We start from the raw sequence: 15,069 nt of genomic DNA on the forward strand, positions 1-15,069 counted from the left end.
GCAAGGTGGTAATAGGTGGAAAGTCACGAAAGGGACGGGAAGGGGGCTGATTCTTAAAGGAACAATACAAGGTAGCGAAGAAAAGTTTATTGGGTTTCAAAGAAAATGTGCTGCCACACCTCTGGCAAGAAAGACCGCTCCTTCTTCCCTATGCAAAGAGGTTCATCAGGCCAATAACTTTCATGCTATACCTCTTTTAGTTTTTATTCTTCCTTCCGACCCCTCAGCGCCCTCCAAACTTTCCAGAGGGAGAGCAGGGGCTGGGAACGGCGAAGCGGAGGGGCCGAGGGCGCAGGCCCGGCGCGCTCAGGTATTAGGCCGGGCGGCCCCGCCCTACCCTTCCCCGCTCCGCCCCTCGGCGCACACCTCCGGGGGGGGGCGGGGCGGACCTGGGGAGGGGGCGGGGCGGACTTGGAGGGGCCGGAGGCGGGGTCTCGGGGCGCGGCCGCGCGAGGTGGCAGGGGGCCCCCGGCTCCCTCGGGAGGCCACGCCGGAGTGCCCGCTGCCTGCAGGAGGTAACTGGCCTCGCCGCGCGCCGTGGGGCGGGGGCGCCCGGGGAGCCGCGCGGGGAGAACCCGCGTCGGGCGGCCGGGCGGCAGGTTTCCGGCGGGGAGGGGACCGTGGGCTCAGGTGCGCCGTGGGGCCGCTCCCGGGCGCGCAGCGTGGCACGGGCCTGGCGCCGCCGCTGCTGTCCGGGGCTGCCGGGTCGGGCTCCGGGAGTGCGCGGAGGCGGTGCGAGAGCGGCCCCAGCCCCAGCGGGGGAGCCCCTTGTCCCCCGCCCTGCCTTAGGGGGCGTACTGTTCTGTTTGGGTTTTCATCTCCGTTAACTCTTTAGACTTGTCGCCTGGGGTCGGGGGTTCCCCGGGGACCGCCTGCTTTCAGGAGCCGTGGGGGAGGTTTGGGGCCCCTCCACGCCGGCGTTCACCGTGGGCGGGGCGAGGGGGGCAGTGACTCGGGGAGGGGGCCTCCCCGCCTTACCGGGGTCTGCTCTGCGGGAGCCCCCGGACCGCAGGGAAGGGAGACCCTAGCCGCGCGCCCCTCTCTCTGCCCGGTCCGGCTCTGGGCAAAGAGGGAATGAGGGAAGCGAACTTCTTTGCCTGGAGAGTTGGATAAGAACCGAGTTCGCTGAGTTATCTTTTATCTGTGATGTTTCCGAAACTTTTAGAAGCAGAGAAAGGGTGTTCAAATGTCACTTCCCTAGGGTTTTGGCAAAACACGAATTACACACTCGTCTTGATTTTAGATTTGTCTTCTGTCTCTTCCAGTTTTTGTTTTTGTTTTCCTTCTTCTTTGCTATCTTTTCCTTTAAATAAAAGGGAAACGGTAGGCTGATTTGTGGGGTATATTGCACCCAGATAGATGCCAAGCCAAAAACATTGATTCCTTTAGAATATTTAAAAATATAGCATCTGAAAGGATTGCTTTGGTTTTTAGGATACTGTTCTGATTCTCACTCCAGGTAGGCATATAGTAGATTTTTTTTTTTTCTCTGATTAATACTGTAAAAAGTAGCCTGGAAGATATTGAGAGTTAACAACACCCATTTAATATTTTGATATGTGACTTTATTGTGGCTAAAAGCTGCTTTTTCTGGAAGGAAATGTTAATATTGCTTGCCCATGAGAGCTGGGATTGGAGATTTACCTTTTGTATCTTGTGTTTTGTAGTTTTTGTCAATGACTTTTGTCAACTGGAGGAAAAAGTCTTCATAAGAATTTGTGTTTTTTTAAACGCTTCAAGAAAAATATTTCGAAAGTAGCTCTTGTGTTTTATTGGCTCCACAGGAATTATCATTATATTCATGAATAAAGGTAACAAAGTGAGAGATTAATTCAGGTTGAGAGAAAAGGAGTGAGGTTCTTGTAGAACATCCAGCAGACCTGTTTGGTTGGCAGATGTGTTAGTATTGGGATTTTCTGATGTGAAAATTTGTAAATGTTAGAAGCATGGTGGATTTGGGGTTGTTAGTGCTGTGGGAGTGGAAGAAATCATTCAAGTAAGTAGAGTGAGAAGGGAAGACCAAGGATGGGAAACACCAATATTTAAGAGATGTATAGAGACAGTTGTGGAAAGGGAGGAGAAGTCAGGAAAGGAGGAGGAATGTCTATCAGACATAGTTTATAGGAACCACTCTCCTGGAGAGGAAAGAGGTTTAATCAGGAGAGAGATCTATCTCAGTCAAATGAGTCAGAAGGATCTGGAAAATAGGAGCTGATTAAGTGTGTCTTGGCTTTGGTAGTTAGGATAGGAGGTCATTGATCTCAGCAAACACAATTTGAGCAAAATGATAAGGATGGAAGTCAAATATGAATGAATTTGAAGAGTAAATAGAGAAAGGAGAAGTAAAGATAAGGAGAGTAGAGTCCTTATTTTGAGAAACAAAGATTAGAAGGAGAAGTGACAGGGTGGTAGAAGGGAGTTTATAGTCTGTTTGGAAAGAATAGAAGGACAACAGACTAATACTTTTTTTTTTTTTTAAGGATTTTATTTATTTATTTGACAGAGATCACAAGTAGGCAGAGAGGCAGGCAGAGAGAGAGAGGGGGGGGGAAGCAGGCTCTTCTCCGAGCAGAGGGCCTGATGTGGGGCTCGATCCCAGGACCCTGAGACCATGACCTGAGCCGAAGGCAGAGGCTCAACCCACTGAGCCACCCAGGTGCCCCAGACTAATACTGTTATGTTAAAGTGCATCCCACGGCATTGTTCATGTCTCAGGTTTAAGTAGGAAAAGTTTAGCGCAAGTAGCTGGGTGTATTGATTAGAACTATTATAAGAAAGATTTTCATCTTCCCCCATTCAAATTATGACCACTGTCATAATGGTGTTTTGGTCTGGTGGGTTCAGGTGTTATCAGTGGTAAAAGAACACTTCCACAAACTGTGTTCAATGGCATTTCATCTGAGTTCCCGTACTGTGATATTCCCACTATACACTTAAGACATGTGATTCTACTTGTATAAGATCTTCATGATTCTTCCCAATATTTAATGTAGAAATCAGATATTTTGGTTAAATCAGAATTCATGAGGCATATGTCAGGGGCTTTGCTTCAATTATTATTATGCATTCAAGGGATAATGCTCTTAGGTGAAAATTTCTTTATAATGAGCTCTACTTCAGTCATCATTAAAAGTTTAATTTTTTTATTGCTGTTCAGACACAGTGTTTTATGTGTATTTATGTTTGAATATGAAAACAATAGCTAAAATGGAAGAGGCCAAAAATCCAGTGTTGCCAAGGGTGTAGAGCACCTGGAACTCCTGTACTCGGCTGGTAGAAGTGTAAATTGGTAAATCATTTTGGAAAAGTGTATCAGCTACGGCAGATCATGTGCAGAAGCTATGTTCAAGCCATACCTGACAAAATTCTAGAAAATGCATGCTAGTTGAAAGCAACAGAAAACCGTTTAGTGGTTACTTGAGGATGAGGCAAGGGAAAGTAAGGAGGGATGTGTTGGAAAGACGTGTGAGAAAACGTCTGGTGTTGGTAGGTTATTCATTTTCTTGATTGTGAAGATGCTTTTTACAAATTTATACCTATGTTTGACTCATGAAATTCTATTTATTTATTTATTTTAAAAAAGATTTTATTTATTTGACAGAGATCACAAGTAGGCAGAGAGGCAGGCACCCCAAAATTGTACATTTTAAATGTTTGCAATTTACTGCAAGTTAGTACTTAACTAAGGCTGTAAAAAAAGTAAATAAAATAGTGGGAAAAAACACACTATTATTTTTTCTTTTCCTTTCTTTTAAAGATATTTATTAATTTATTGGACAGAGAGAGACACAGCGGGAGACGGAACACAAACAGGGGGAGTGGGAGAGGGAGAAGCAGGCTTCCTGCTGAGCAGGGAGCAAGATATGATAAGGGGGCTCCATCCCAGGACTCTGGGATCATGGCCTGAGCTGAAGCCAGATGCTTAATGGCTGAGCCACCCAGGAGCCCTCTTTCTTTTTTAAAAGATTTTATTTATTTATTTGAGAGAGAGAGAGCAGGGGGCGGGAGGATGGGCAGGGAGAGGGATAGGGAGAAGCAGAAGCAGACTCCCCACTGAGTAGTAACTCTGACATGGGGGTTCGATCCCAGGACCCTGAAATCATGACCTGAACTTAAGGCAGATGTTTAGCTGACTGAGCCACCCATGTGCCCCTATTTTTTTCTTTTAAATATTATCATTATCTTAAGATGATTGGATTATTGATAATTTTTATTTTTTTCATATAGTTTTAAGTATTTTTCATATTTGCTGCCATGGCTATGCATTTCTTTAATTTTTAAGTGAGAAATTATTTTATATGTACAAAATAGTACTTTTGACAATCTATAGATTTAGAGTACAAATAAAAGCCACTGTACTGGGGCGCCTGGGTGGCTCAGTGGGTTAGGGCCTCTGCCTTCGGCTCGGGTCATGATCCCGGGGGCCTGGAATCGAGGTCCACATCGGGTTCTCTGCTCAGCGGGGAGCCTGCTTCCCTTCCTCTCTCTCTGCCTGCCTCTCTGCCTACTTGTGATCTCTGTGTGTCAAATAAATAAATAAAAATCTTTAAAAAAAAAAAAAAACCACTGTACTTTTATCATGCTTTAGAGCTAATACATTGTCAGTATTTTCAAAGCCCTGATTGTATCTTCTTCTCTGCATCTTTTTTTCCCCCACACTCTTTGATTTTCTATATAGTTTTGCTACATAGGTGTGTATTCATAAATAATATAAAGTTTAGTTTTGTCTATTCTGTGACTTTTTTTTGCACATTATGAGACTCATTGGTATTGATGTTATAGTTCATTTACTTTTTATTGTTCTATATCATTCCACTGTATGACTTTTCCATCGTTTATCTATCTCCCTGTTAATGGATATCTAGAGGTGTTTTCAGTTTTTTTTTTAATTTAATTTTTACTTTTTGCCATTAAAAACTTCTGTCATGGCCTTTTTTTTTTTTTTTTTTTTTTAAGATTTTATCCATTTAGGGACGCCTGGGTGGCTCAGTTGGTTGGACGACTGCCTTCGGCTCAGGTCATGATCCTGGAGTCCTGGGATCGAGTCCCGCATCGGACTCCCAGCTCCATGGGGAGTCTGCTTCTCTCTCTGACCTTCTCCTCGTTCATGCTCTCTCTCTCTCTGTCTCTCTCTCAAGTAAATAAATAAAATCTTTAAAAAAAAAAAAAAGATTTTATCCATTTACTTGAGAGAGCGTGTGTGAGTAGGGGGAGGGGCAGAGGGAGAAGGAGAAGCAGACTTCCCAGTGAGCACAGAACCCAGCACAGGGGCTTGATCCCGGGACCCTGAGATTAAGACCCAAGCTGAAGGCAAATGCCCAGCTGACTGAGCCACCCACACGCACTTGTTAGGGCCATTCTACTCCATGTCTCTGCCTAGGAGTAGAGTTGTGGGTCTTCTGTTCTGCTAGATAATGCTGAATTGTTTTATAAAGTGGTTGTACCAGTTTATACTTTCACAGGCAGTGTGTTAAGTGTTCATTTAAAAAAAATTTTTTAAATTTGACAGACAGAGATCACAAGTAGGCAGAGAGGCAGGCAGAGAGAGAGAGAGAAGAAGAAGCAGGCTCCCTACTTAACAGAAAGCCCGATATGGGGCTCCATCCCAGGACCCCAGGATCATGATCTGAGCCGAAGGCAGAGGCTTTAACCCACTGAGCCACCCAGGCGCCCCTGAAGTGTTCATTTTGTTCCCTTCCTCAACATTTGAGGCATTTGTACAATATTGGTAGTTATCTGAATTGTTTCTTTTCAACAGTCTGGTGGGTGAGAATTGGTACTCCATTAGAGGTTTAATTTACATTTCCCAAACCTTCCATAATTCCTCTTCCATGAGATGTCTGTCTTTTGCCTATTTTTTTTAAACTTTTATAATTTGATTTCTAGAAGTTATATTTATTTGTGGTACTAATTCTTATCAGTTATGCATGTGGCAAATATCTTTTCCCCAGTAAGTGGCTTGTCTTTTACTTTATGTGGTGTTTTTTCTGTTCGTTTACTTTATGTGGTTTTTGGTGGATGCATTCTATAGTGTAGTTGAATATGTCAGCCTTTTCCTTTACAGTTTGTGATTTTGGCGTCTTGTTTGACACATCTATCTCTTCCTTGAGGTTGTAAAGATATAGTCTGATGTTTTCTTCTGAAAGCTTTAAAATACTGCCTTTCATATTTATGTCTTTAATCCATGTGGCATTGATTTTTGTGTGGTGTGAGGTGGGGATCCAGTTTCTTTTTTTTTTTCCATTATGAGTAATCAGTGTTTCCCAGAATCATTTACTGAATATTCTGGTTTTCCTCCCAGTGATCTATAAACATCATATGTCAAGTTTCTATATATGTGTGCATATGTTTCTTTGTTTGGTCTCTTTGTGTATCCTGCCTGCAATCTTATTTACTATACTTGTATAAAGAGATAGGATACCTAAAAGAATGAGTCATCTACTCATAGTTCTTTTAAAACTAGACTCCCCTTCAAATTAATTTTTTTCTAAAGTAGACTTTTCTTTGGAATATATTTTTAATCTTAAATATCTATTGTAATCCACTGAGGTCACAAGTAATACTGAAGCTACTTTTTTTTTTTTATCATTTATTTAATTTTTTTAGAGAGGGAAATGGGGTAGGGATGGAGGAGAGAGAGAGAAAGAGAGTGCAAGCGAGCGAGAGTGAAAGAAAATCTTAAGCAGGCTCCACTCCCAGCACGGAGCCCCACTTGGGGCTTGATCTCACAACCCTGAGATCATGGTGTAAGCTGAAATTGAGAGTTGTATGCTTAACTGACTGAGCCACCCAGATGCCCTATAAAACTGAAGCTACTTTAATGTAGACTGTCTTTGGTTTTTGCAAATCCTGTCCTAACTCACTGGAGTTCGTTTTAACTTGAGAAGTAAATATAGAATTTTCATTTGGGGATATAGTTAAGATATTTAGGAAAACCTTCACACTGCAAATAGCCAAGAATACTTTATTTAAATTTTTAAAAAAGGTACTTAGGAATTAATTATGCCAAAATATAAAAGAAAGCTGAAAATCTGAGAGTAAAGGAGCCCTTAAGTCTTATTTGCTCTGAGAGCATTTGCTGAACTGGGGGTACTTAATTAGATTTGATTAAGAACTTGGTGAATTTGCAGGAGGCATAGTTAGAAGTCAGCCCTGGGGGGCGCCTGTGTGGCTCAGTGGGTTAAGCCGCTGCCTTCAGCTCAGGTCATGATCTCAGGGTCCTGGGATCGAGTCCCACATCGGACTCTCTGCTCAGCAGGGGGCCTGCTTCCCTTCCTCTCTCTGTGATCTCTTCCCTTCCTCTCTCCTACTGTGATCTCTCTCTGTCAAAATAAATAAATAAAATCTTAAAAAAAAAAAAAAAAGAAGTCAGCCCTGGGCTTATTCAAGGCAAGCTAACAAAAGACTCTCTGCCGTTAATTCTGAGATTCCCAAAGGTGTGTGCTGTCAAGGACTAAAACTCACCCTACCTCTTTCAAAGATCTGTAAGGAAAGTTGCCTTGATGCCAAGTAAAATGAGGGAAGAAAACCTGTCCTCAGGAAATTGTTATAACCAGTGTATTGGCAGTGGTAGGGCCTCGTTCACATTGCATTGGTAGTCCAAAAACATTTCATGGTGTAATTTTTTTAATATCTTATTTCTCTTTATATATAATTCACATACCATAAAATTTACGCTTTTGAGGTGTACAGTTCAGTGGTTTTTTATGTGTTCACAAAGCTGTGCAACGATCATCATTAATTCTAGAATATTTTTCTTTAGCCAGGAAAGAAACCTTGTACACTTTAGCAATCACCCCTCATTTCCTCCTCTCCCCCCAACCCCTGTAGTCACTGCTGTACTTTCAGTTTCTATGGCTTTGCTTATTCTGGGCATTTCATATTAATGAAATGATACAATATGTGGTCTTTTGTGTCTTGCCTTTTTCACTTAGCATAATGGTTTTAAGGTCTATCCATGTTGTAACACAAATCAGTATTTCATTCCTTTTAATGGCAGAATAAGATTCCCTTCTGTGGGTGTAACACATTTTATTTTTCCGTATGTTAGGTGATGGACATTTGGGTCATATCTACTTTTTGGCTATTATGAATAATGCTGCCATGAACATTTGTGTATACGTTTTTGTGTGGATATATATTTTTTCATTCTTGTAGTATAAAAGACCTAGGGAGTGAATTCTTGGGTCATATGGTAATTCTGTTTTTAAGTTTTTGAGGAACTGGTGAACCATTTTCCAGATCAGCTGCACTATTTTTCATTCTCACCAACAACCAGTGAGGGTTCCAGTTTCTCCATATCTTTGCTAACACTTGTTTTTGTCTATCTTTTTGATTATAGCCATCCTAAGTGTATGTGGATTGGTATTTCATTGTGGTTTTCATTTGCATTTCCCTAATAACTGATGATGTTAAGCACCTTTTCATGTGTTTATTGGGTATTTATCTGTCTCTGGAGAAATATCTATTCACATCCTTTGCCCATTTTTCAGCTAGGATCTATGTTGAGGTATGAATTTAAAGTGATTTGGTAAGGGGCACCTGTGTGGCTCAGTCAGTTAAGCATCTGACTCTTGATTTCGGCTCAGTTCTTGATCTCAGGGTTGTGAGTTCAAGCCCGATGTTGGGCTCCATGCTAGGCATGGAGCCTGCTAAAATAAAATAATATGGTAAACAAATGCAGATATTCTCTGAGAGTATATTTTCATCTTTGGCTTAAAAAGTTCTATGAGTAAAATTTCAAGGTCCCTGAATAATTTGTCAAAGATAATCAAATGCACAGGAAATAAGACAACCTGAATAAGAATTAGCAGAAACAACAGATAGACATAAACTTACAAAATCTTACATATTGGAATTGCCAGTCATAGATTATTAAAATAACCATGATGGGGGGATACCTGGGTGGCTCAGTCGGTTGAGCATCTAACTCTTGCTTTCAGCTCAGCTCATCATCTCAGTGTTGTGAGCTCCCTGCTCAGCAGGGAGTCTGCTTGAGATTCTCTTTCTCTCTCCCTCTGCCCTTCCTCCCCCAACTCAAATAATTAAATAAAGCTTAAAAATTTAAATAATTATGATGGGCTATATTTAAGAAAATAAAAGCCAAGTTCTTTTTTTTTTTTTTTTCCTAGCTGCTTTTGAGATTTCCTCTTTATCACTGGTTTTGATCCATGTTATTATAATGTGTCTTGGCATGGTTTTCTTCATACTTCCTATGCTTGGTGTTAGATCTGTGGTTGGTAGTTTCAAATTTGAAGAATGTTGGTATTATTTCTTGAAATATTTTTTTCTGCCTCCCCCATCTGCTTCATGGACTTCGGTTACATGTATATTAGGCTGTTGGAAATTGTACCATGGGCCACAGATGCTCTTTTGTCTTTATTCTTCTTTGTTCTTTGTTTCATTTTGGGTAATTTCCTTAACTATATCTTCATGTTCATTAAGCTTTTCCTTGGCAATATCTGATCTGCTTTTAATACCATCCAGTGTATTTTCCATCTCAGATATTGTAATTTTCATCTTTAGAAGTTGGGTCTTGGGACGCCTGGGTGGCTCAGTTGGTTAAGCAGCTACCTTCGGCTCAGGTCATGATCCCAGCGTCCTGGGATCGAGTCCCACATCGGGCTACTTGCTCCACAGGGAGCCTGCTTCTCCCTCTGACTCTGCCTTCCACTCTGCCTGCCTGTGCTCGCTCTCGCTCGCTCTCTCTCTGATAAATAAATAAAATATTTACGAAAAAAAAAAAAAGAAGTTGGGTCTTTTTTTCTATCTTTCATGTCACTCCTTTTTGAACATATAGAGCCAGTTGGATGGTTTTAATATCCTTAAATGTTCATGTCATTTCTAGGTGGGAACCAGATTTGATTTTTCTTGTCTTTCTTTCTTTCTTTCTTTTTTTTTTTTTTTTTAAGATTTTATTTATTTATTTTTAACAGACAGAGATCACAAGTAGGCAGAGAAGCAGGCAGAGAGAGAGGGAGGAAGCAGGCTTCCTGCTGAGCAGAGAGCCTGATGTGGAGCTCGATTCCAGGACCCTGGGATCATGACCTGAGCCGAAGGCAGAGGCTTAACCCACTGAGCCACCCAGGTGCCCCTCTTTCTTTCTTCTTTTTTTTTTTTTTTTTGCATGTTTGGGAATTTTTTATTAGATGCCAGAATTGTACTTTGTATGCTGGATATTATTTAGATTTTTATTAAAATTTTTTTTTTTTTGCTTTGGAACATAGTTTTTTTGAAAATGGTTTAATCCATTTGAGTCTTGCTTTTTAAATTTGTTAGGTGGAAAGCAGACTAGCGTTTAGGGCTCTTTATTTCTCACTGAGGAAGCCAGACCCTTCTGAGTATTCTACCCAATATCCTGTGAATTACGTGGTTGCCCAGTTTGGTTGGTGGGGACAGGCATTAATACCAACATTCATGGGTGTTGGTATGGTTTTTGTAATCTTTTCTGGTAGTCTTTGCCCAGGCTTGTAATTTGCTTGCACTCATGCTCTGATCAGTACTCTGCTGGGTACTGGAGTGGGACCTTCTACTGACGTTGTGGTTCTCCATACACCTCTCTGCCCTCTAGGAGTTGTCCAAGCAAACTCTGTCTGCTTTATTATCCGCATAAACTTGTTTCCTTTGCTGCATTCCTCCCCCATAGTCCCCAGTTCATTATCTTAAAGGTCATCGACCTTTTCCCCAGAAGCACTAATTGTTTTTAAGCAGTCCTCCCACAGCCCTCTCAAGTATTTGCAGGCTGACTGGGGTCAGAAATGTGCTTTGATGAATTTATTAAGAGTTTTTATACGAACTGGTTGTTCTGCTTTGTTCCCTTTTCTATCAACTACATAGCTGCTTTCCTATTATATTCCCAGCACCATATAGGATGCTGAGTGTGAAGTAGAAACTAAATATAATACTGTTTCTGAAAAGTTTATGTTTTAGTCGGGGAGAGAGAACAAGTGTTACAAATGTCAAGAAAAATATAAATTTTTAAAAAGTTCACTGGATGTTTACAAATGAGAGAAATTAATATAGTCCAAGTGGTCAAGGAATGCGTTCTTTAAACTAGGGTTGAAAAGGGATTTTGAAAATATATAAATTTCTAAAAAATATTTATTTTAGAAAGGGAGAGAGAGAATGAGCTGGGGCAGGAGCAAAGAGAGAGGGACAAGTTGACCCCACTCCGGTCTCATGACCCTGAGATCATGACCTGAACCAAAATCAAGAGTTGGATGCTCCACCAACTGAGCCACCCAAGTGCCCTGAAAATGTATAAATTTTTAAAACAAATTTGTTACAAGATGATAATGGAAGAAAAGATGCTGTTTATAAAAGGCATATACTTAACAAGGAAAGTTCTGCACTTACATGAAAAAAACTGTAAAAACTCCCAAAGATACAAATGCAGATTTGAACAAATGTTCTGGGTAGGCATACACAACAACTTAAGAAGGTTAGGTTTTTCTAAAATCATTTATAAATGTAACAGAATCCTAATGAAAATACCATTAGGTTTTTTCTTCTGGGGCTAGACAGATTATGAAGTTTATTTGCAAGAACTGATAAGCAGGATAGATAGGAAAACCTTGAAATTGAAAAGCAGTAGGGATGGGAACTAGCCCTCCTACATATGTAAGCCTGTTATTATAAGCCATTATAATTTTAAAATGTGGTACAGGAAAAGACAGACCAAGTGCAGAGAATAGAAAATACAGAAATAAGCCCAATTTTATGTAGAAATTTAGTCTGTAATAAAGACAGCATTCTAAAATCATTGACGAAAATATGGAATTTTAAGTAAATGGTGATATTTTGATACCAGAATAGCCAATTGGGAAAGGAAGGATTGACTCTAATTCTCATATGAACACCAGGCTGTTCGTAATAGAAAGTAACACCGTGCTAAGTATTAGAAGAAACCATGAGTGAAGTCTTTTATGACCTATGTATGCAGAAAACTTTCTCGTGACTCCAAATCCAGAAGCAAAAAGGGAAAACACAGATAAGTAAAACTACATGTGTGTATATCCAAACACTTGTATGTTTCTATTTATCTGTGTGTATATATATTTATATTATATAATATTTATATTATATATAAATATATATATATATATAAATATAATATTTATATTATATATAAATATATATACATTTATTTATACACACACATTCTCTTCCTTTCTCAGCAGAGAATCCCATAACAAGGCAAATGATAGCTAGAAGAATGTTTGCCACTTAATATCATGGATAATGTGTTAATCTCTCAAGTATATAAAAATCCTCCAAAACTGAGGCAGAAATGACCAAAATAGCTTTATAGAAAGATGAGCAAGGGATAATGAACAGGGAATTCATAGAAACAAATACAGATTAGCCTTTTATGAAAAGGTGCCCACCTTCACACTGAAAGAGATGCAAATTAAAACAACACGAGATGGGGTGGCTGGGTTGCTCAGTGGGTTAAGCTTCTGCCTTCCATTCAGGTCATGATCCCAGGGTCCTGGGATTGAGCTCTCTGCTTAGCAGGGAGCCTGCTTCCTCCTCCTCTCTCTCTCTGCCTGCCTCTCTGCCTACTTGTGATCTCTGTCTGTCAAATAAATAAATAAAATCTTAAAAAAAAAACCCACACACAACATGAGATACCATTTATTTCCCATCAGATGGGCAAAAGTCCAGCATTTTGACAAATAATTTGTTGGTGACCGTGTTTGGAAGCAGAGCTCGGGTATTACACTGAGAAGATACAGCTTATGACCTGCTAAAGGGGGAGGTGTAAGTCACCTCTGGGGGTTGCTGGGTAGCTCCCTCATCATCTGAGTTCCCGCTTTGGGGAAGTGGAAAACCCCCCGGGGTTGATTTGATTGAAGGCGCCATTTCAGTACACCCACACAAAAGAAGTAAAGTCAGAAGATTTGTTATTTAGAGATCCCAGAAACAACTGGGGACACAGAGATGAATTAAGATTCACTATGAATTGATAACTCTTTAGTCTGGATGATAGGGGTTTTCTTATACCATTTTATCATCTTTTGTAAACACTTGAAATTTTCCATGAAAAATGTATGGAGTGTAAATATGCATAAATGAAAAGAGTGCATTTGGAATTAAGTCAGTGAGGCCAGGGTGGGCAATTGGATGTGAAGTTCTTCAATTTTATGTTCCTGATTAATTTATAACAGACTCCTGGGGCACCTGACTGGCTTAGTTGGTATAGCATGTGACTCTTGATCTTGGGGTTGTAAATTCAAGCCCCATGTTGGGTGTAGAGATTACTTTAAAATAAAAAGTAAAAAAAAAAGTAAAAAAAAAAAAGGTAAAATAAAACTGACTCCCTTTATTTCCAGTTTTTGTTATTTGTGGTTTAGGTAACTGGTATCTGAGTGTGTGTGGATGTATGAAATACAGTGTTTAAGATATATTTTTCTCTTTGTGTAATTCTAAATGTTAAACCAACTTATAAAGTATGAAGTTGTTTATTGGCCCCATTATGGGACCTTTGGATTTCCAAAAGAATTGATGTGGAGGAAGTAAAATTTTTCTCACACTTTTTATGTGTGCCATATTTTCTTGGAAATTTTGCTTGGGCATTGATTTGGATATATCTGGCAAAAAGGAAAATTGAAGGTAGAATTTTTAAAAATTATTTTTAATTAACATATATTATTAGCCCCAGGGTACAGGTCTGTGAATTGCCAGGTTTGCACACTTCACAGCACTCACCATAGCACATACCCTCCCCAATGTCCATAACCCAACCACCCTCTCTCTACCCACTCCCCTACCCCCACAACCCACAGTTTGTTTTGTGAGAATAAGAGTCTCTTATGGTTTGTCTCCCTCCCGATCCCATCTTGTTTCATTTTTCCTTCCCTACCCCCCAAGCCCCTGACTCTGTCTCTCAAATTCCTGGTATCAGGGAATCATATGATAATTGTCTTTCTCTGATTGACTTATTCTGCTCAGCGTAATAGAGGGTGGAATTTTTCTTTCTTTCTCTCTCTCTCTTTTTTAAAGATTTTATTATTTATTTGACAGACAGAGATCACAAGTAGGCAGAGAGGCAGGCAGAGAGAGAGAAGGGGAAGCAGGCTCCCCCCACTGAGTAGAGAGCCCGACATGGGGCTCAATCCCAGGACCCTGGGATCATGACCTGAGCCGAAGGCAGAGGCTTTAACCCACTGAGCCACTGAGACACCCCAATTTTTCCTTTTCTTTTCTTTCCAGATTTGACATTGAGATTGTTCAGTTAGTGATTTTTGAGTATGTCATTTTAATAACTTATAAGGAGGCTGGCTCATACAAAATTACATATAAGGTGAAAAATCTATCTTCTCTAAACATTTTTGCTTTGTATTCCTCATTCATCTTAGAAAGACAGATAATATGATTTATTTAGTGATACCTAATGGCATTAAGCATGATCATGTTAACTTGTTTTCTATTCTACCAACAGATTAATACTAAAATTGGAAGTTTATCAATTGCTGAATATTGGAAATTGGATGTAATGGCAGCAGAATTTATAAAGAGTTGCTGTAGAGGATGTTTCTATGGTGGCACAGAAAAGCATAATTGTGAGTTTGGCTTCTTTTGACTTCAACAAACATGTATTTAGTATCTTTTTTATTTGTGGCATTTTGTAATATAAAGATAAGTGAGATGTATTTCCTAACTTCGTGGGGGAGACAGAAACATAAATAAGAGGCATACTAGGTAAGTATTAAAGTACCCTGGAGTATGGAAGGAGAGAGATAAATTCAACATTAACTCCGGAGACACCCTAGGACATCACCATGGAGAGGATGGCATTTGGTATGGGAGTCTAGAGAGGATTTCGGCAGCTGGGTCGGCAGAAGGCAGTAAGAGTAGGTAAAAATTGGAACTGGGTGTGAGAGGTGGTTGAAATTGTACAGGCAAAGGCAGGGAAAGAAAAGTGTTGGGTGTGTTTGGGGACAGTGTACTCTGGCAAATGCTTTCATTTGAATAAAGACGATTTCTAGTTTATGAACAGTGCATTAAAAAACTGCCTTTCACAAATGAAAGGCTGCTGGAGAGGAGACCCATTATTTCATCAAGACC

The 15,069-nt window shown here is 40.2% G+C and overlaps 1 protein-coding gene across 2 annotated transcripts in view; it reads left to right on the top strand.

Moving 5' to 3' along the window:
• Nucleotides 1-406: 406 nt before the first annotated feature.
• Nucleotides 407-15,069, top strand: part of TC2N (tandem C2 domains, nuclear) — a 42,046-nt gene continuing 27,383 nt past the window's right edge. The window contains exons 1-2 of one of the 2 annotated variants that reach the window (XM_045071181.1): nucleotides 407-515; nucleotides 14,444-14,564. In XM_045071181.1, the coding sequence (XP_044927116.1) occupies nucleotides 14,498-14,564 (67 nt within the window). In that variant the 5' untranslated portion in view covers nucleotides 407-515; nucleotides 14,444-14,497. Of the gene's footprint in view, nucleotides 516-10,068; nucleotides 10,088-14,443; nucleotides 14,565-15,069 lie in introns of those variants that run through there. The other variant, XM_045071183.1, reaches the window with a different exon arrangement.

The sequence above is a fragment of the Mustela putorius genome, unplaced genomic scaffold (assembly GCF_011764305.1).
Source record: "Mustela putorius furo isolate JIRA1106 unplaced genomic scaffold, ASM1176430v1.1 tig00000129_pilon_pilon_pilon, whole genome shotgun sequence".
NCBI lineage: Eukaryota > Metazoa > Chordata > Mammalia > Carnivora > Mustelidae > Mustela > Mustela putorius.